The sequence below is a fragment of the Xenopus tropicalis genome, chromosome 2 (assembly GCF_000004195.4).
Source record: "Xenopus tropicalis strain Nigerian chromosome 2, UCB_Xtro_10.0, whole genome shotgun sequence".
Classification (NCBI taxonomy): Eukaryota; Metazoa; Chordata; class Amphibia; order Anura; family Pipidae; genus Xenopus; species Xenopus tropicalis.
In genome coordinates, this window is record NC_030678.2 from 80752845 (window position 1) to 80775785 (window position 22941).

At 36.9% G+C, this 22941-nt stretch overlaps 1 protein-coding gene across 1 annotated transcript; it reads right to left on the reverse strand.

Annotated features, from left to right (window-relative positions):
• Positions 1–1808: 1808 nt before the first annotated feature.
• Positions 1809–17986, reverse strand: ifnlr1 (interferon, lambda receptor 1). Its single transcript, NM_001171767.1, has 7 exons — positions 17926–17986; positions 11056–11176; positions 9000–9166; positions 7586–7731; positions 6746–6902; positions 3918–4048; positions 1809–2519 (listed from the first exon to the last, which is right to left on the reverse strand). Exons 1-7 carry the CDS (start codon positions 17984–17986, stop codon positions 1809–1811), a joined length of 1494 nt encoding a protein of 497 aa, NP_001165238.1.
• Between the last annotated feature and the right edge of the window lie 4955 nt (positions 17987–22941).

Here is a 22941-nt window from a genome sequence, read left to right on the forward strand (position 1 = left end):
AAAATACACATTTTTTGTAATCGTACCCAATCGTACATTGATAAATGGGACACTTAGGGGCACATTTACTAACCCACGAACGGGCCGAATGCGTCCGATTGCGTTTTTTTAGTAATGATCGGTATTTTGCGATTTTTTCGGAATATTATCGCGACTTTTTCATTACTAATACGTTTTGTGCGAAAAAACGCGAGTTTTTCGTAGCCATTCCGAAAGTTGCCCAAAATCTGCCGATTTTTCGTAGCGTTAAAACTTGCGCAAAAAGTAGCGATTTTTCCGTAGCGTTAAAACTTGCGCGAAACATCGCACCTTTTAAGTTTTACCGCTACGAAAAAGGCCCAACTTTTCGCGCAAGTTTTAACGCTACGAAAAAATCGCCAGATTTTGCGCAACTTTCGGAATGGCTACGAAAAACTCGTGTTTTTTCGCGCAAATCGTATTGGTAACGAAAAAGTTGCGATAATTTCCGAAAAGTCGTAAAGGCACCGAAAAAATCGCAAAAAATACAAAAAAGTCGCAAAATGTTCGTTTTCCAATCGGAATTTTTCCAATTCGGATTCGAATTCGTGTCTTAGTAAATCAGCCCCTTAGTCTTAGTCACCATGTAGTTACTATGCTGGATGGTCAGACACACTCACCAAGGGCCACATAAAACAGCCAGACAGGCCAGATTCGGCCCGTGGGCCTGTGGAATTTTTTAAAGTGTATTTATGTGGGTGAAAGAAAATATGCTTATTAAAATTCAATAGGAATGAATAGAGAGTGGGTACATTTTTCTGTGGTGAGCTCTTTCACCGTTTGATAAATCTGCCCCTTAGTTAAACTCCCCTCTGGAATGCTGCCTTTTGCATTTATAGGGTTGTACTGTACCTCTGGGCATGTACAGTAAGGGGCATATTTATTAAAGTGCGTAAAATCATTTACGCCATTTTTTCAGCGTTAAACGCACCATAAACCTGAACTTACGACTCAATCGCGTCTTTTCCAGCCGTTATTCACCATCACGGAAAATAGCACAGCGATCTTATTCATTTACCCGCATACTCCTTTGGCGTACGTGAATTTTACGCCGTAATCGTCACAGTCCATTCATTTCAATAGGCGTAATTATCACTTTTTATATAAATTAAATTAATAACGCCGTTTTTAACCAACCAATGAAAACAACTTGAGGAAACTTTAATAAATAATGCCGTTTTTAACCAACCTATAAATGAATACAATAGCTTGAAGAATTAGAACGCACATGCGCTAAATTACATTCACGCCGATATACGCATGAAAACGCGAGAGAATGCAATGTCTCGCATTTTCATGCGTATATTGGCTACATGTGCCTGCACCCGAGCGTATCCCATTCATTCGGGTGCAGGCACAAGTAGCAGGCGTAGGGCTGTATTTTCGCCAAGCATTTTTCCGCTTGCCGAAAATATCAGCCCTACGCCATGTCTAGCATCAGCCTTAGAATGCAAACCTTTGCAGACAGAGCCCTATAATCCTATAGCTTCATTCAGTCAATTTATCATAAGACCCGTTTCTTATAAAGTCAGTAGAAAGCCTTGTATAATTTGTTGGCACTATTTCAATAACGATGATCATGCTCTTCAAATGAAATATATAATTAGGCTTTAATTGCTGCATCTAAGGGAATATGGATATATTGAGTTAGCAAGAAAGGCTGACTAAATTAGCCATTATATGTTTGTGTCAGTCATACGTTTCTTGGACCTCACAGAGGCTTACAGTTAAATATTCACATTCAGAATAATAATAATAATAATAACAAACACACACACACACTTTTAGCACTACCTTGCCATATAACCCCTGCTTTCATAACCTGAGCATCTTAACTTTTGCAAATTTGAATTACTGCTTAATTGATCCTCTGTATCACTCTCCTCATTTAAATCTTCTGTTGAATCCTCAAATTCTGAAAAACACTGGTCACTAGATTCACCATCTGAGTTTTCCACCTGACCACTCTTCCCTTCAATCTTTAATGTCTCAAAGCGCACACTAAGGCTTTGATTGAGCGGGCAAAAAGACTTGGATCCTAATGAGGACATGTTCCAAAAGTCTGATTTAACAGTACTTAATAGTAATTCATTGGGATCAGGCTCCTTGATCTTGTCTTCATCCTCATCTTGAGTGTGATCCAAATTAGTCTTCTGCATATCATGCAGAGTTAGGAGTCTAGAAATATGTGGTCCTGATGAGCTTTCACTTTCCTCACAGCTAAAGTCTGAGGTAGAGCATCTCTCACAGCTGTGATCCTTTAATGACGATCTTAAGGAGCTAAGCTTGTAACCACCAGACATCTGGCTTTTAGATCCATCTTCTCCAAATTCTCTTAGCGCTGGGTGTGTCTTTGTGTATCTAAAGTGACTTAATTCATAATCGGCATCAATATTCAGGTTCTGACCACTTATTTCTACTGTAGTGATCTTGTCATATTGTTGGGGAGTCATTTCCGAAAACTCTGAGGTACACAGTTCCCTGCTGAATCTGGAAAAATCCTAAGAAACATTAAAGAAAGTAACAGGTTCATTAAATAGGCAATTTTAAAAAGCCACAAGTGCTTTATCAACAGGGATAAAAAAATAATGGGTATAAATGACAAATGTCCTGAAGACAAAATGTTCATATTAAAAAGGTAGTTTACTTTTAAATTCATGTATTATGTTGACACTGCTGAGTAATCTGGAGACAACTTGAAATTGGTCACCAAATGTTTTAATAGCTTCCCCCCCCAGTTTTTTTTCAGTTCCCCAAACCAATTCTAATGCATTTTGATAGGTGCTTTTCCTGCATTTTACACCAAAAGTGTCCAAGTATCCATATTTTTGTAAACATGCTTGTTTGCCCAAGGGAAATAAGCTCCTCCATATTTGGTCACTGCACGGTAATTATGTTTAATATTAGTGTACTAGATATCAGTGTAATAGAAGTCCATTGTATGAGGGATTATTTGAGCTCTGGTAATTGAAATGGGGGAGCCACAGGGACTAAAATATTAGGGGATGCATAGTGATTGCATTCTTTTTATGGTCCTTTGCTTAGATAGATCTATATATATATCTATATAAAGATTTCATTATATATTTTCATATATGTATATATAGTCACTAGTATAAAAGAAGTGGCTGCTTTTTTTCAACTAGTGACTGTGATTGTGATTGGGGATGTGTTGTCATCTCCTGTAAGAGCTGAGAACCGGGTAACTGCGCTTTTTGGTGAGTGTGCTGGGGCTCACTTACTCAAGAGCCACATTCAAATATAAAAAGAGTTGGGGAGCAAGACAATTATAAAAAGTTCCTGGTGTGCCAAGAAAGGGCTGTGATTGGCTATTTGGTAGCCCCTATGTGGACTGGCAGCCTACAAGAGGCTCTGTTTGGCAGTACACATGGTTGTTATGCCTCCAAAACTTGCCTCCAAGCCAAGAATTAAAAAATAAGCACCTGCTTTGAGGCAAATGGGAGCAACATCCAAGGGGTTGGTGAGCAACAAGTTGCTCACAAGCCACTTATTGGAAATCACTGCTGTATATACAGGTATGGGACCTGTTATCCAGAATGCTCAGGACCTGGCGTTTTCTGGATAAGGGATCTGGTAATTTGGATCTCCATAACTTAAGTCTACTGAAAATTATTTCAATATTGAATAAACCCAATAGGCTTGTTTTACATTTAATAAGGATAAATTATATCTTAATTGGATCAAGTACAAGTTACTGTTTTATTATTACAGAGAAAAGGGAAATCATTTTTAAAAATTAAAATTATTTGCTTATAATGGAGTCCATGGTGGGAGATGGCCTTTCCGTATAAGGGATCCCATACCTGTGTATATATTGGTTACTACTGCTTCTTTAAGGCAAACTTTATAATAGCACACCTATTTTTCTTAAAACATACCAAAGCAACTGGCCTCTTTGCTTCGCCAGGATGTCTGGACTTGATGTAACAATAAAGAAGGATGCCAGAAATGAGAAGTATTGGGAACAAAATCAATACAGCAAAACTCCAGTTGTGGCCACTGTTATACTCTAAAAATTGAAAAATGTTATTAGTTATTGGTAACATTAGTCATGACATTGTATTGTAACTGTATTACATAGTAACAAAGTTTTAAATAATGACATTAACTATTAGTTAAAGGCCTTTGCGCATGGATATACTGATTATGGGTATACTACTTGTAGTAGAATAGTTTTTCCTAAAAAGGTGATATAATCCAAAAATCCACTAGTTCACATTTCTAGGCAACAATAAAAAAAACTCAGAAAAACATGCAGTTCTTGAAGTTTATATCAATAGGAAGCCATACATTTATACTATTAACATTTTGATTAAACTCTTATGTGCAATTGCCCAAAATATGTAAAAAATGGAACGGGGTAGTTTGGTAATATTGTGATATTTTATGAATGCACATAATTATAACATGATTTACGATGGGGATTTTAGTTAAATAAGAAAAGCATACACAGATTATTCTAAAGCTATGGTGCATAGTAGGCTTCAACACAGTCTACCAGTGGGAAATTTTATCCCTCTATATTCATTTATATGGGATTTTCAGGAGCATATGTATCAAGTCGTGAGAGTACCCCTAAGTTTTACATCTTCAACACACTAATGCTAAATAGTTGTGCTAACATAGGTCACCTTTGTGGTCACCTTAAACAAACTACATTTTTTTGCATTGATGCAATTTCTTTCACTATATTTTCCTTAATTGCCAATAAACCAGTTATATTTGTGTTACCTATGTAAAAGGTATCATCTTTGTTTTACCTGCAGGAGTTAATTTGTCTTTCTTTCCCACAAACAACCTGTACTTATACCTCTGTTACTGCACTGACTAGTAAACTGATATCCACGTATCGACAGATACATCAGTGCTATCTGATCAGAGAATTCCATTCTGCCATAACAAGCAGAGGGTCAGGTGTACTGCTGTTTTATACTGTGCATACATTTAATATAGTACAACACTTATTGAAAAATGCTTTACATTTGTACACAGTGCTAACAAATCTCTTTAGCTGTATTCAGATGACATTTGTTACATGACTTATTGAAACTTTTGAGAAAATACTGTAAACTAATATTAATAATAATAGGATATGTGTAGTGCAGGAGCAGTCACCTTGCCATTCCATAACCTATATGAAGTTCTCTGCTTTTGGCCTTGGGCCTTTATATGATTGTGGACTTCTGCTATGAATATATAATAATATACTTATAGGGGCTGATTTACTAATCCACGAATCCGAATGGGAAAAATTTGGATTGGAAAACGAACATTTTGCGACTTTTTCGCATTTTTTGTGATTTTTTCGTAAATTGTCGTGACTTTTTCGTAACCATTACGACTTGCGCGAATTGTCGCGACTTTTTCGTAGCCATTACGATTTGCTCGTATATTGTTGCGACTTTTTTGTATTGAGTGCTCGTAAACGGCGGGAAAAACTTTCAGACTTTGCATGATTTTGGACTCAATGGCACTCTGCAGCTCCAACCTGGCCCAAGAAAAGTCATGATACTGAAGCTTGAATGAATCCAAAACTTTCGTACTCGACGCGAAGGTTACGAAAAAGTCGTGACAATTCACGCAAATCCTAATGGCTACGAAAAAGGTGCGACAATTTACAAAAAAGTCGTAATGGCTACGAAAATGTTGCGACAATTTACGGAAAAAAACTCAAAATACTGATCGTTACGAAAAAAACGCATTTGGACGCCTTCGGAGCGTTCGTGGATTAGTAAATGTGCCCCATAGTTTGCAATAGGCAATTCATTTGCCCTTTGTACACAATAAACAATTTACTTTAACATGAAATAAGCAGCAACGTTAAAGTTCAGTGTGATATAGGTTGTTAAGTAGGCCTAAAGGTGTTAAAGTTTTTATTTAAGTGTTAAAGTTATTTAAAAGGGCTATCAGAACTTAAATAAATAACTTAGGCCTCTATTACTAACACAGGCCCAGCCACTAAGCAGGATCTGTTTAGATTCAAGCTTTGCACTTTATACTGAATTGCTGCTGCATTATGCTGGTAAGCCACTGGAGGGTTTTGGATCTTGTGCTTATCAGTTACCCTAACAGCCACACAATTTACTCCTACCTTGTTACGGCAGCATATAAGCAATCTACGGTATATATCTATAATCCCGCCTTGTGGAAGCATTAGTTGCTTGATTATTGTGCTCTGTTGCTTTAGCCTTGTATTCTACTGAAGCTCCTGGAGTTCCTGTTTATTCTACAGTATGGTTTTTGACTCATTCTTGATTCCCTACCTTGGTACTCTGTTATAGTCCCTCATCATTGCCTAGTTTCTATGGTTTCCCTCTGACCTGTGTTTTGACTTTGCCTCAGCCTACCACCTGCCTTGACTTTTGGCCTGGACTATGCTTCAACCTCAATTTGCCTACCATGAGTTGCTACTACTTTAGCAAACTGCTTATGGCCCAATCTATCAGGATTGTCCAGTATATGGACACCAGCCTGTTCACACTCATCCATGGCATAATACTGCTATGCTGCTTTCTATTTGCAGTACCCTAGAGCCATTTTAGAGCCCCCACACAGCACTAACTTCTACTTGGTTTCACAAAAGTGGCCCTTCTCCCCTCATTCTTTTTGAGCAAAATAGACAAGCTTCCAAATTAACAAGATTCTCTACATCTACATATCCAGACTAACTTTAAGTAAGAAACTTAAAAAAACTATAATTAAATACCTTCATCCTTGAAAAGATGGCAAAATGGTTTGGATGGTTGGCTGATTTTTTTTTGTTCCATTGTAAATACTGTCAATGCTTCAACACAATAATTCCCACTGAGCCCTGTAGTATCCAGGATGACAGCAGAGTTCATCTTAACCTCTTTGAATTTTATCTATTGAAGAAAATGGAATGTCTTACAATTATAAATTGCGTCTTTTCCCTATTATTCCTTTTGTGCTCTAACGCAGTTTTGATATATATATAAAAAAAAATGGTTTCATCACAACAGGACTCGTTCCTTAAGTACATCATGAGGTGAGGAGATTTTACATAATGCCAGTTAAACCTGGCTTGTTCCACAAAAAGTAGTAGTGTTGGAGAATTCCCAAAGGGTGGGCATTAGACACAAACAAGCATGATTGAAGGTATTTTTAAGGTGAGTGATTCTCAGATTTTATCATTAACCATAGCTGTGTACAACCATATAGGGGAAATTTACAAAACAAGAAAATGCCATTCTAAGCAAGATCCTAACAAACATTAAAATGTGTTTCACGTTGAAAAAATTCAAGTTGTTTTGAAGTTATTGTTGTAAAAGTAGTTGCATTTAAAAGCAATTAAATGTTGACTTTATTAAGGAACAGAAAAGTATATATCCAGATGCTATGTACCATAGTTACATATTTAGTTATCAGTGCTGCAAACTCTCATTGCATTTGCTTTTTAATTTTTTACTTTGTTAAATACTAATTTGTTATGTTAAATGTGTTCATTTGTCAATATATGTAGGTTGCTATTTAAAATGCTAAGAAATGTTATTAAAAACACATGCACCAAACTAATAAGGGCACGTACCTGCTTTGGTGCATTGTTTAGAGATGCTTCAATATTGTATTTCAAATTGTAAATGTCTTTTATGCAATGTGGTGTCTTTACTGCTGCATTAATATACATGCTCTTGTCCACAAATTTTACTTCTAATGTTGGTGCCTCTGGATCCACTGCAAAACAAAGAGATTAAAAGCTTCAGGTGCTAAATCATGGACAATGCCGTGTAATAATGACCCTAAAGCTAAAATTATGCATAAAGAGAAATCATGGAACACCCAGGGAGTACTTACCATATAAGTCAAAGTGGCCTTAACCTAGGCAAACAAGGGTCCGGTAAGACATTTGGGGGGGTTATGTAATAAAAAGCACTAAGTTTGCCCAGGTGCAGTAACCCATAGCAACCAATCAGCAGGTAGAATTTACTGGCAACCTGTTTAAAATCAAACATCTTATTGGTTGCTATGGGTTACTACACATTGGCATACTTAGTGCATTTTATCACATTTGGGGAATTGTGTGTTTTTAGATACTCGCAAAACATTGTGTTGTTTAACTACATTGAAAGGTTCAGGTTCCTGTGACCTGTTTTCAAGCCTTGGAGCAGTAACAAAAAGATAACCAAACTCATGAAAAATATTTTTTGATAACATTGCTTAGGTTTTCACTCTTTATCTTTTCAAATATATTCAGCAAGTATCTAATAGATATTAAGTCCTTTGAAAAGTGTGTGACTTTCTAACACATTAGGGGCCCATTCATTAAAGCACGATTAACCACAAATGAGAAAAATTAGTATTTTTTCTAATTTTTAGAACTTTTCATTTTGACCACGATAATATTGTTAAAATTAAGTGACTTCTTCACGTTTTGCATTAATTTATACAAAAAAGTTGTATTTTTTGCAAAGACTACGACCATTTCGGAATTCATTCAAGCTTTGGCATTGTGATTTTCTTTTGGCCAGGTTGAAGCAGAGTGCCATTGAGTCCTATGGGAGGCTTCCAAATCATGCATTGAAGGTTCAAAGCCAGATGGGTTTTTGCGCCGTTTACAATTGTTTGGATATGAAAATTTTGGGACTTTTGAATCGCAACCATGATATTTTCGTATGACCAAGAAAAGAATTCTCGCACAAATTTCGCACATCAGAAATTATCATGGTTATTCCAAATTTTTTCCAATCGTGCTTTAAATTGGCAAAAATTGGTGCTTTAATGAAAGGGCCCCAATGTGTTAGAAATAAAGTCACACATTCCTGTCTTAAAGTCACTTTTGTGTATATATACACAAATATACTGTACATATTTGACTGTGCACCCCGCTATTTTGTTTTTAAAGCACTTGAGTTTTTTGGACTAATATATGTTATACTGTGTGTGTATAGATATAGATATATAAAACTTTTGTGAAATCTGTGTGCCCCATACATACTACCTACCTGTAAATATGTATGATATATCTTTTATTTCTTCCCACTTTGACATGGATGATCCAAATTTGGTTCTGACTCCTACTATGTAATTATGAGTATAATCAAAGAGGCAGGTCAAATCACATTCTTTGCCAGTGATATTTCTGCAATTTTTCTTATTCCACTTTGAATTTCTAAAAGGAAACATATATATTTTACACATTTATCATTAATTGTAACTGTTAACTAAATGCTGGGTTTGGCTCTATTAGATTGAGATTTGTTCAGTTTGATGTCTTCTGGCATCACTTTAATGGAGAAGGACAGGTAAAAAACTGAATAAGCGTTATCAGAAAGGTCTTCTATTGAAAGAAACACAGAATTTCTTGTCTCCTTGTTTTGTAAACATGTTCTTGGGTATCTGACTTCCTCTCTCAGAAAAATCCTTCATTCCTGGGGCCAGAGTCTGCTCAGCTCTCTCCTCTCCCCCCTCCCATAAGAATGTATAAACTCACTCCCCTCTCCCTTAGGAATATGTAATCTGACCTAGAGCTAGAGGGCTAGAGCTACAGCAGGAAACTATGAAGACCAAGCTTAAATGGCAACTGCCATCTTAAGCAAATGGAGGGAGCTTCTAGGGCTCTTTACTCAGGTGTGATAAAGATTTCTGCAGAATAAATATAGTGTTCTAGGTGGCACTAATGTGGCAAATCTATTGGCAGTCAAATTCCAAAATGACTCTCCTTCTCCTTTAATCCTTCTAATGAACATTACTGTCATCTCCTAGGACAGTGCTTTTATAAATGCCTCTTTGTTTTTTTAAATTTCATTTATGAAATTTAAATAGAGATCCAGCATTAGAAATAAGAAGGTGGAAAAAGTAGGCAATAAGGTTAAAATCAGCCAGGGCCACATTTAAACAAAAACATAGTTAGCCCTAAATGCATTCCATACCATCTAGTTGAAACAGCAGTTAAATTTTACTTATCATTTTTTAAACTGTCCTAATGATATTTAAAAGCACTCCAGTAAATAATCGGCTAATAGAAAATGCACATTGTTGACTTTCACAAACATTATATATATTTTATATATATATATATATATATATATGCATAAAAATGCTTTAGGTAAGATGATAGTAAATATTACATACTACATATGACTATTGACTGAAGCTAAGCAAGTGCTAAGCCTTGTGTGTAACCAATTGTAATTTCTATGGGGATTGCATCCTTGAATCTCTGGATAGCACAGATCATGCCAAGTGCTGTCCTAAGTAGGTTTTGTGGTGGTGCTCAGTAATAGATGTCGCTGTTTTTAGCACTTCCCAAAGCTTCCCCAAATGACCTCCACTCTCTTAAAATCAACTTAAAGGCAAAAAATAGAGTAACTTAGAACCTCAATGAACAAAATGCTTGTTTTGTAATCTTAAAAGATTAGTAGATATGTCATTGGATAGTGTTCTTTTTGCATAGTTTTTCATACTCTGTGTGGCACTGCTCCATTTTATTGATTGGTAGCTTAGTATATCTTCTCACCTTTGAACCTTTGTGGTCATGTATAGCTGCATGCTCCTCCTTGATATATGTCCATTTATGTAATTCTTTTCAATAAACCTGGTGATAAAAAACAACTGTTTGCACTTGGCCATATATCTAGAGGCTTGTTTATCAAAATGTGTAAAAGAAAAAACCCTCAAATCGCTATCTGATCTGAAAAATGCCATTTATTCCACATTATTTTTTATACTTTTTTGGTGTCAAAATGTATTCAGTTTGATAAATAGGCACCAAGTGTACATACAATGTGCTCCTTACAGGTTTATTTTTTTCAGATTTGAAAAGGGGTGTAGTCTACTGGAAATTGTATACAGTTAATACAAGTTTTGGTCAGGACATGGCCATAGTTTATAAATCTATATAGTTGTGAATAACACAATGTGCATTTTCATGCTAGAAACATTTTTTAGGCTTAATACCCATTAACTGATTCATTGCATCCTAGACTTATACATACTCTAAATATGATCCAGCTCATCTAGTAAATTACATCTCCATAAGTAATGGTTAGTGATATTTACATGTATCTGTAGGCCACTTGATAGGATACGTTAGGAGGATTCCTAGGATCTGGTGCCCATGTGAGGAACAGCCTGAAATTCCGGGATATAGTGGTAACATTCAAAGGTGGGTGCAAAAGGCCTAGAACCAACAAATATAGTGTTATTATTTTGGAAATAATAAGTCAAACTGCATTAATAATCACATTTTGCACATTTGGACATATAAAACAAAAATTAAATTTTCATATCCAGACAGCAATTTCCAACTCTAATATATGTGTAAATAATATATTTTATATATATTTAGTCACACCTCCCAACAGTCACTGATGCAAAACACAGAAAAAGCAGACAGATACATTCAATTGCACAGCTACAAGAATAAACAAACTGATATGATGGCATTAATGATTATACTCCCATCTAGAAGCCCAAGATATTTGCCAGATGGATACAATGTTATACTCCTTTGATCCTTTGTGACACCAAGCTAAATGCCGCCAAACCTCACAGCAAAATAAAGAGACTAGTTATAGATTGATTAGCCTTTTTATAGGTTAATTAATAAAGGGTGTCCAGCACCATCAATATACGAGGAAGAATGTATAGTTTATATGTAGCTTTCCCTTTACCTGCTATAATGTAATTTCTATCTGAATCAGTAGGTTTGAACTCAGATCCCTCTAACTTGTAAAAACATTCCTTACAAAGGCACTTGATACTTAACGTCAATAGGAAGGACAAAACTAAGATATGGAAAAACTTACATACTAGACAATTGGTCGGCATACAGAGCCAGATCCTTATGTTTGGCAAGATCACAAAACCAGCGTGTCTGGGCCCAATTTGAAATTGGCCACCCAGATTATTGGGTTGATCATCCAGAGAAGCCTACAGAGACCCATCAAACGAGGACTGAATTGAAAGCATCAAACCTGCCTGATTGATCGGCCCCATACACTGGCCAATAAGTTGCAAACTTGTTTAAAACAGTCTTTAACTCATTGTCCATTAAGAGTGTGCATTTTGTAATGGCAAAATTAATGCAGCACCCATGTTTGACACTGATAAACTAATAAATTGTTAATATAAAGTGTCTTTAAATTGAGTTACTATTTTTTTTGTATTCAAGTCGCTTTATTGAGAAAGTGATCAATACAGTTTTCCATTTGTTATTCTTTCTCTATTCTCAAGGTTATTACAGCAAATAGAAAAACCTATCGTATTCCCTTGTCTATTATCCCTGGGGTGAAATCATGATTATTCCCCAGTGGAAGAGGTGAGGGATAAGGTGATAACTGTAGTTTTGTATTAGGTGAATTCCATGTTTCCACTATTGTTTGAATTTGGGAGTTACCCTCAATGTGTAGCTCTTTGTGTTTAATTTTATTCCATAATATGTTTAAAGGGAGTGGCAAACCCATTGTTCCTCTATGAATGTCCATTGTTTCTAGGAGTTAGGGTTAGTATGTACTTGCTTGGTAGTAAGAACAGAGATCTGGTAGATTTAAACCTCCTGCAGCTTTGAGTTTAATAAGTATAGTTTTTGGGAAGTCTGGCACATTTGCCACTCCATATGAATTTGCCAATTCTCTTGGTATACTGATTAGCAGAGTTTGAAGTAAGTAGAGAATCTTAGAGAGAATTGACATCTTAATTATGTTTATTCTTCCAAACCTAGTAAAATATTTTACATCCTAGTTTTTACAAAGGTTGGATACTGTGGTATAAGTACTTCCAAATACTTTATGTGGTCATTTTGCCATTGGAATTCGCACCTAACAGAAGATGGCGGGCATCCCCGCCGTCCCACTAGACTACCAGGTATCATTACAATACCATTCAACTTAATTTTTGCTGTAGTTGCTGTATATATAGCCATAATTTTGTTTTAGAAATTTAACCCAAATCCTTTATATAAGACCAATTTCAAAAATGTCAAGCTAACTCTGTCAAACGTCTTTTCTGCATCTGTTTATAGGAGCAGAGAAGGCGTTCAAATATGCCTTGCCCAAGTAATCAAATTAAGTATTTTCTTTCCCTTCTCTTTCTCGCACAAACCCCACTTGATCCCTATGTATTAAGTTGGGCAGCAATTGGTTAAGTAAACTGAATTACTATTATATGAATGTTTTGTAAAACATTTTGCCCAATACATTAATATTAATTTTATACTTTTTATCAATTAATTCACTAATAATACATTCACATACATCCATCAGACTTAGTTATTTTTGCCAGTGATGTTAAAAACTGACACCACATCTCATTTACTATACAATTTTATAGGTTGTTTTGCATAATGCCCCTCTGTGGGTGGTGGTGCAAATCAACATCAATTGTGGCATGGCTAGGCAAGAATTCTGGTGCTAGACTTTTAACCTTACATAGTAGGGACAGAAGGAAATCATATACAAAAATCTCTGTTGCATTTTATCATACATTAGTAAAGAGATGAATTAAAGCTCGCTACTTCAAAAATCACAATCCGATTTTTATTCTGCAAAAAAGAACTACTTGAAATAATAAAGATCACTCAAGCAGACTTAAATCAACATCAAACCTCTTAACATTCCAAATAGAAAACTGGAATTTTTTTTTAGTAATAGCCAACATTTCCTCTAATTTCCTTCTGGTTGTGTGTAAAAAAACAGTATCTTTTGTGCTCACTTTTGCAAACATGTACTGAGAGGTGGCTGGGGTAGAATAAGTATTGCCTGTTTTCATGCAAAATTCTCTGCACACACAACAATTTATTATATTCGCTAGCCAAGAATTTACCTGTGTGCAACAACCTCGCTGCTAACATAAAGCATTAATCATGACCCAATCCAGCAACACCTGGTTACACAAAGAAAACAACAATCCACCCAAAATCCTGCCTGTTTTTAACGTCATACCTCTCATAGGTTCCTCCAAACTAGGGACAATATTGAGGTATACGAACAATATGATGAAAATAGTAAAGCCACACCATTCAAACAGGTTCAACCTGTTCTAATTTAACTTTGCATTCTGAAAATCCTGCATTTACTCTGTTTTTTCTTTAGATGGTTACCTTGACCTCATACATACATACATTTGCCTTTAGTTTGCCCTATTTATAGTTTCACTCAGTGAATCATATTGAATTTTACAGTTCTGTTTTACGTTTAAACTAAAACTAGATCTATTTCTACAATAGGGTAAATCCATTCACATTCATTTGTTCCAAAGCAATAATTTAAAAATATCATGTAAAGCAGGGATGGGCCAAATAAAAGGTTTCAGTTGTCTCCCCTGTGCCCCCTGATTATTCAAAAGGGCCACACTTCATATTAAATGTGTGAAGATGTCCTTTGAATACATTATCAGACTACTGGATTTTAATCGAATGTGGTAATGTGAGTTACTTTATGCAATGTGCATGCAAAAATTTATGATTACTCCTGTGAATAATAATCAAGACTTCCAGTTGGACCGTAAACCATGGGGCCACTGCTCAGCTGTATACAAAAGGATCTGTAGTAGATATATGTATATATGTTTAACCCTTTCCCTGCCAACAACGTAGCTGCTACGTGCTGGCATAAAAAATGTTAAACGCCAAGCACGTAGGAGCTACGTTTTCTTTATCTTGCGCTCGTTCTTTGCACTCGCTGCTTAATCTGAGTGCAGAGAACAAGCGCAAAGTAAAGAACCCCCTAGGGAACGAGCAGAGGGGGGCAACTAGTGGCCCCTGGGGCGCAATCGCCCAGGGGCCCCATAGAAAAAGTCAGGCACGTAGATTCTACGTGCCAGACTTTTTCTGCTCTCTCCCTCCCTTCCTCTGCTCCCCCCTCCGCCCCCCCGCTTCCTGTGCCGCCCACTAACTCGTCCTTCACTGCAGCTGCTGTGCCTGCATCTCCTGTCTCCCTCCTGCGATCTGCAGCTTCTTGACCCCAGGTAAGTGCCACATACACACACAAACACACATACACACACATATTACACTAATACACACTTATACTCACACTTACACACACATACATTTTGGGGGGGTTGGGGGGTTTCACACATACACAGCACTTACAGCACTCACACTTACTTACACATTCACACACATGCACACAAAACATATTTTGCCTAGTGTACACACACACCCACTAATGCACTTATGTAATTTTATAAAGAAAAAAAATTTATCGCATCGTTTTTATTCTTGCCTGAAAAAAAATTATTGTCATTGTAGAAAGACACAGGTACCCATTTTAGATTCAGGGGAATGTGTACTTTCCAAAATATATGGCTTTCTGGGGTGAGCGTACTTTTTTGTAGCAGCTGCTATTTTTTGAATAAACACGCAGGGGCTAAGCCTTGCTTGCATTACACTCGTGCTGGTCAACTATTTTGGCTGGACTGTGCTGGGAGTGCCGACTCTCTGGGCTGTGCACCGAGTAAGAATTGTTGGAGGAGGTAAGGGTGTGCTGGTGGAACTTTCTTTGTTGTAAGGTTTGAAGAACTTTTCTTGGGTCCCTCTACTAAGCTCTGTTGTCAGCAGAGCACCTTGTCCTTGTGTGCCCTGATTCCCGTAAAGGAAAGATGGGGCAGCAGGGTCCCTTGTCTTTGTGGCCCTGTTCTCTGTCTGAGGTATGCAGCAGCATGGGGACAAGGTTTGCAGCACTGAGGGCACCTTGGAACTTGTATTTTACTTTGCAAAACTAGTTGGCTTTATCTCCTACTGGTGCCTGCTGGAGTATACTACTCTTAAATTAAAAGAGAATGGCTGATGGAAAGAATAAAGACAATGAAAGACATTTAAAGCCCTTCACTGCTCTGCCAGTTTTCCTGGTATCCTGGTAGGCCAGTCCGACACTGGCCCTACCTGCCCAGTCTTAAAACTAAATAACCAATGCCCAAACCTTGTGTATTTTTCCCTCTTATTCGTGCTTCAATGTTATCCACCCACTTAGTAATTCCTATGGGACAGTGATTTCCTTCTGCTTGTATCCTTAACCACTTAATCTCCATATATTTACACTTATTTAATATTATTTAGTATTATATCTTCCCAATATGTACATGTAATGTAAAATAGTACAGCACTGTGTATACTAGTAGCACTTTATAAATGAAGTTATACAAACATACATAGAAGTTGTAGACCATGGTGTTTTAAGACAGCGATTGGTCATTATTCTATACTTTCTGTCAGTAACAGACTTGGGGGCCGATTCACTAAAGGTCGATAACGCTTATCGCATTCTTTTTTGTGTTAAAAAGCACACAATAAATAAGTACCGATTCGTCATAAGTCATTTCGCATGCGTTAAGACGCATATTGCATGCGGGAAAAGATATATCATCGCAAAGCGTTATTTCTAATACATTGCGTTAATTAGCGTATAGAAATAGTACTAACGCATGATTCACAAACACATATGAAGCGTTAAACATGCTAAATATCGCATTAGTCTGTGCGAATGTTAAGACCTACTTGGGGTAGGCGGTACTTGCAGTTCATGAGCTTTTGGCAACACAACATGGACTTTGCAGTGGGATTTGGAGCATGTGTTGACCCTAGAGTGATGCAGCCTCCAGTTTGCAGGGAAATGGTCATTTTCAGAACAGTAGTTTTCAGAAACTGCTCCCTGCATAATAGCTTGCGCTAATATGGCATGTATGGCTAATATGGCATGCGATTTTTTGCACGCGGCAGAAATTATCGTGCATGCGTTAAAATATCGCATAAAATCGGTCATCACGAGTTAAATAATGCAAAGAACATCGCGTCTTAATTATGACACGTGTACTTTTAGTGAATCGAGCATTAACTTGCAAAAAATAAGAAGCGATAACATTTTTAACGCTTGCTATACTTGTTTTATTGACCTTTAGTGAATCGGCCCCTTAGATTGTTATTTCTGGGTTACATTTAAAATGCAGTTTGTAAGCTGTAGGTAAATAGACAAATGACCATTCTATGCATTATTTGGTGCTGCTTTTCAAAATGCTGAATTCTGCAGAATTCAAAAATGATTACAGAGGGCAAGTATTTATTAATGCTACATTTTACTTGATTTCTTGAATTATCATTTTTTAAAGAAAATATTACCCCCTTGTTAAGATTTTTAGACCTATAATTGCTAGGCACTGTTTGTCTATTGTATTCTGCTCTGTCCTTTCTACCCTTTGGAAACAGACATCTCTCTGCTGTGTCCATGCCTTGTTGCCTCTTTGACTTTGCCCTCTAGTTTCTGACACTCAGCTGCTCACTATATCTGTTTCCACTCTCTGGTTTCTCTGCACGTTCACACACTTCCTACCACGGTTTCTCAATATTTGCATCATGTATCCGGTCTCATTTGTATGTTTATATATTTTCCAATCACGCTCTCTGCTACTGACATTTCTGCCATACGACTGCTTCCCCTCTCTCCTCCTACTAGACCCCTAGCAATGAATTATCCTTTCAGTCTCTCATTGGTGTCAGTGTCTCTCATAGAAATTGAAGGGGACTACTGTCCAAAAACTCTTTTTTTTTTTTTTTGCATGAAAGAAAATGTCATTCTAAGCAATTTTCCATTATACATTAATTATACATTTTTAGTAGTTTTTATATAATTTGCAAATGTGGTTGCTATAAAAGTTGTATCTGTCTGGTTGTTTACATTCTCTGCATTTCTGGTTCTAAAGTCTAAAACAAATTAGCAGAATATTAGCTATTTATTTATTTAGCTATTAGCTAACAAACTTGTTTCTATTTTAGCTGAAAACAAAAAGGAATAAGCAAATAAATGTGCATACCTTTGCCCAATAAGGTGACGTGTATATTGCACCTCCCCTCTCCCTCCGAGATCCTCAGCTAACCTCAGACACAGATCAAAGCATGCAAACATATTGATAAATCTTACATTTGATAAATCTTACCTGCGATCTGAAGGACAAAGCACTGGCTGATGAGAAAAGCCCAAGTGAACCAGACAGACATATTTTCAATACAAAGCCTTCTGTGCAGTAGCCCTTCATTTTATGAAAAATATCCAGCCACCAGGGTAGGGCTCTGTGAGTCACAGTGACTATACGCAGCACAGCACCTGAGACTGGATCCTCCTCAGCCCTAGGTACAGCCCTCCCCAGGCAAGGGGATGTCCCACAAGGTAAATGTTTCCATAGTAAATAGACTTTTGCTGCCTAGAAACGCTGGCTTTATTAACTATTTATTGGCTGTATCAGATTAAATTGTTGTTTCTGCTTTGGTTGCACTTAAAATACATTGCAATTACTTACAAATTATTTCAAATAGAATAGGCAAATAGAAGGCAAATTAATAATGGGACACAATTTTCTGCTCTCAAAATGTAATGCCAGAACACCTCAGGTCACTTTCAATTGCTGCATCTGTGAACCAGATGACAAAGCAAGCATTCTTTTATCCTGATTAAAAAAAAAAAAAACATCCCATGCCAATGTTTGACTGGACTCAGGGTGTGAAGTTCTCTTGTGGTCCCTAGCAGACCCAAACTAAATCTGACAGACATAATGGTTACGGATCTAGAAAGAAAATCCTCCACATTGTATCAAGAGTTAACAGTTGTTCTAAGCTCAGATTACTAAACACACCCTCCAGTCTAGCAGCCAATGAAGCATTGACATTACTGGTTCCCATAGAAACTCAACTCTATCTGTCTGCTTCAATTTTTTCTCATAACTTTCTCTCCTGAGCTCAGCTCAAACAAAGCAGAACTTTTATCAGAGACAGTTGTGTCTGTGTGAGCCTGTATTCTTGATGAAATGTATGCTGAATAAGGGTGTGTGTGTGTATATGCTGTTTTCAGATTTAAATGTATCTGATTATGTATCAGAGGAAAAATGGCCACCAGGTGAAAGCTGCTATTTGCTTTAGGAAAATGTGATAGTACTGGCAAACGAAGGGGATATATGCAGTACAAATTTGGGTGGGGGAGAGACGTGCCCAACTGATATACATTGCTTGAAAATGTAGGCTTTACATGTCCTTTAAGGTTTGCTTTAAATGGAAGTCCCACAATTTAGAAACCTTTGAGCTAGAACATCATTCATAGGGTCCCCTAACCTGGCATGATCTCTTTTGCAGTCTACACTACCTCAGTCTCTCGGCATGAACCTTCCATAAAAGATAGAATGGGTCAGCCAATGGAGCCACTAAAGAATTACATGCTATACAGATATGTGACCTGTTATCCAAAATGTTAGGGATCTTTCTGTAATTTGCATCTCCATACCTTAAAGGAAAAGTGGGGGTGTCAAATGTTAGGAACCCCCTAGTAATTAAGATCGCTTACCTGATACCCCAGGATGGTGCTCCTAATAGCAGAAAAACACACCAGCCCAGGGTACATGCAGGCGAGCAATTCTCTTCCTTTCCTGTCATTTTGCTGCGATCCCAGTATGCTCAGTAGAGTAAAAAAAAAAATGGCTTTTTTGTTTAAGTGCAGCTTTTCACTCTACAGTTCATGTGCAGTCGGCACAAAGAAAGGAGACAGAAGATGATCACCTTTGCTAACAGGAGCAAAAAGAAACCTTTTTAAAAATCGGAATTATTTGATTAGAATGTAGTCTATGGGAGATGGCCTTTCCTTAATTCTGAGCTTTCTAGATAACAGTTTTTTTGTGCAAACTTTAATTTCGTTTATGTCTTTTATCCCATACTGCTTATCCTTTTGCTTTTGCAACTCTATGCTAGTATGCAAACACACACCCAGGCTCCTTTACACATACAGTCTGGTGCACAGTCCAGGGGCATCACCACCGCACCAACAGCCTGAACAGAACAAATTTGCCAAATGTGACATTTAAAATGTTGACTACTGCTGATTCTTAGCATCTTATTAACCACAAGCTGTCCTGGAAATCGCACGGGTGACATAACTCCCCGAATCTGCCTGTATGCCAGTACCCAAATCTGCTCAGAAAGCAAGCATGTCTGTAGGAGGCTTATTTTAAAGAATCTGTTGAAAAACTGCTTTAAAATGTTGTTAAAAACGATTTCTTTACTGAACAATCCAGGTAGTATAACACTGAAAATTCACAGGGAAATGTGCAACGAGTAACATTTTTATTAGACTGGCATAGTAAACACGTGCATAAATCATATTATAACAGGGCAAGCATGTTTGGAGAATTCTGTTTCATTTCTTGCAGTTACCTTACATTGTTCACAATCCTCTGGCACTGACAAATCTTGTGATCTAGTGATCATTTTTATTTTCACTTTCTATTTTTAGCTTCAGACAAAGTTGAGCCATTGGGTGGCAAATGTAGAGATAAAGAACTATTTACATATACATTTTAAGTAGCAACATAGTTTAATTACTTTGACTGTAAGCTCTATGGGCTTAAATGTGGCACAGTACATGTAGCACTATATACAAGTGCAGTTATAAACTTGTAAAATGTTAAGGTTTGAAAATTGGTGATACAGTGGGTTTGAAGGAGTTAATAGCTGTGGTCATTTATGCACTCCTGTCTTAGCCATACATATATTGACTGACACATAAATTTTATATAGTCCTTTGTTCCTTACATCAGCAATGTCCATAGGCAACATATGGACTGCCCTAGGAATAAGGGTGGGCGAAGTGTATCCCATTGAGGGGGTATATATTTAGGAACAAAGGAGAGCCTGGTACACAAGAACACAAGCACACAGACACAGAAACACACAGACACACATGCTACACATTCAGACCCTCACACACACAGCTAATTCACACACATTTATCCACATAATACACATTTTAGACCTCAGATTAATACATTCATATATTATGTTTTATGGTTTTGGTAGGCTGTCGATGATATATCTGATTGGCTTAATTGTTATAATTTGTATGTATTTCTCTGTAACATTATTTCCATACATTAAATATACTTAAAATATCACCTTGGTGAGTGGTATCTGTTGACCATAGAACTTACTCAAATTTGATAAATATACAGCAGTTATTACAGAGCTGTCTACTACATGTTAAAAAATATAAGCAAAGACCTTACTGGCTGTTCATTAATCAGTCTCGGGTCCGTGCCCTGCCCTCAAAGTTAATGTCAGTACAGCAGCAAGTGTGGGTGAAGAGATGCTAGAGTCCAATACTGATAAATTATACCAAACTTTTATTTTAAAGGAATACTGACAATATCCTTTAAAAATCCAGAACTTTTTAGTTTTAATTTATCAAAAATACAAGAATCTAAGAGTCAAAGCCAATGTATGGCACACTTAAACATAGCAACTGGGATTGAAAAAAGACAGAAGCTCACCCTTTCTGCCTAATATCAAACTGAAACAGTAGGCGCTGATTTACCAATTGGATTATGTGTAATATAGGTATAGGATCTGTTATCCAGACATGAGAGAGAGTGCAGAGATGTGCAACTAAACTGGTAAAGGGGATGGAAGATTTAAGCTATGAGGTTAGACTGTCGAGGTTGGGGTTGTTTTCTCTGGAAAAGAGGCGCTTGCGAGGGGACATGATTACTCTGTACAAGTACATTAGAGGGGATTATAGGCAGATAGGGGATGTTCTTTATTCCCATAAAAAGGACCAGTGCACCAGAGCCCCCCCCCCCCTTTAGGAACGGAGCTTCCATTTGAAGCAGCGTAGGTGGTTTTTCACGGTGAGGGCAGTGAGGCTGGGGAATGCCCTTCCTAGTGATGTGGTAATGGCAGATTCCGTTAATGCCTTTAAGAGGGGCCTGGATGAGTTCTTGATCAATCAGAATATCCAAGGCTATTGTGATACTAATATCTACAGTTAGTATTAATGTTGGTATATAAAGTTTATGTATGTGAGTATATAGATTGGTAAGTATAGGTTTGTGTGTGCTGGGTTTACTTGGAAGGGTTGAACTTGATGGACTCTTTTCAACTATGTAACCCATTATCCAGAAAGCTCAAAATTACAGGAAGGCCATTTCCCATAGACTTCATTTAAAACAAATAATTCAATTTTTCCAACGTCTCTGTAATAATAAAACAAACCTGTAGCAAAATTGTTTAAAAAAAGCTGTGATGAGCAGAGGGTTTACAGCTGATGTCATTTTTACTGATGATGTCAGGCATGTTTATGGATGTTAAATAAAAATAATTATTAATATAAATATACTCGCTCACCTATGCTGAGTTGTCTATTGCTATGGCTCCCAAACTGAAGACCAGTTAGAGACAGATTTGGGGAGAATGCCTATTTGCTTTGCTTTTTACTTCTGGAAGCCCATTCTATTTTTGGAACTATGGCTAAATGGCTATTTCAGCAATGTTGTTTATGTCTGCAACTGAGCTAAGGGGATCCTGGTCAAATGTTGAGTCTCAAAGAGGGGCTTAACCTGAATATGTTCAACAACCACTGTTATATGGTGAAGACAAACAATTTTAATGTATTTGTTATTTCAATACAGGCAGTTAATTCTTTGAGAGTGAGTTCTTAGATAGGGAAAACCCATAGATATCAAGAAAATGATCCACTCTTGACATGATACCAGGACTTAATTAATTAATTGATTATTATAGATATTATACTCACAGAGTATTTAGGAGTCTTATCTGTATATAGTACACTGTTAAAGGCTCATTAACACCAACAAAGTAAAAAATGTTTTTATTGAATTGACATACAGTTGAACCGACACAGAATATTTCTATTCTGTGCAATTTAAAATATTTACGTAGGTGCTTTTTAATGCAGTGCAGTTGCGGTTAGATTTGTTCTGTACATTGTTTAGTTTATGTTTAACCAACGCCCCACCCAGTAGGAAAACATAAGACATAGTGCATGTGACAATGGTGAATTCTGCCTCAATAATAATATATTTACATTGTTTACATTGCTGGAGAAAATGCCACATATATTAGCCGTAAGGTCAGTAATACCTGGAGTTGTAGACAAGACAAGCAGGACCACCATCTAG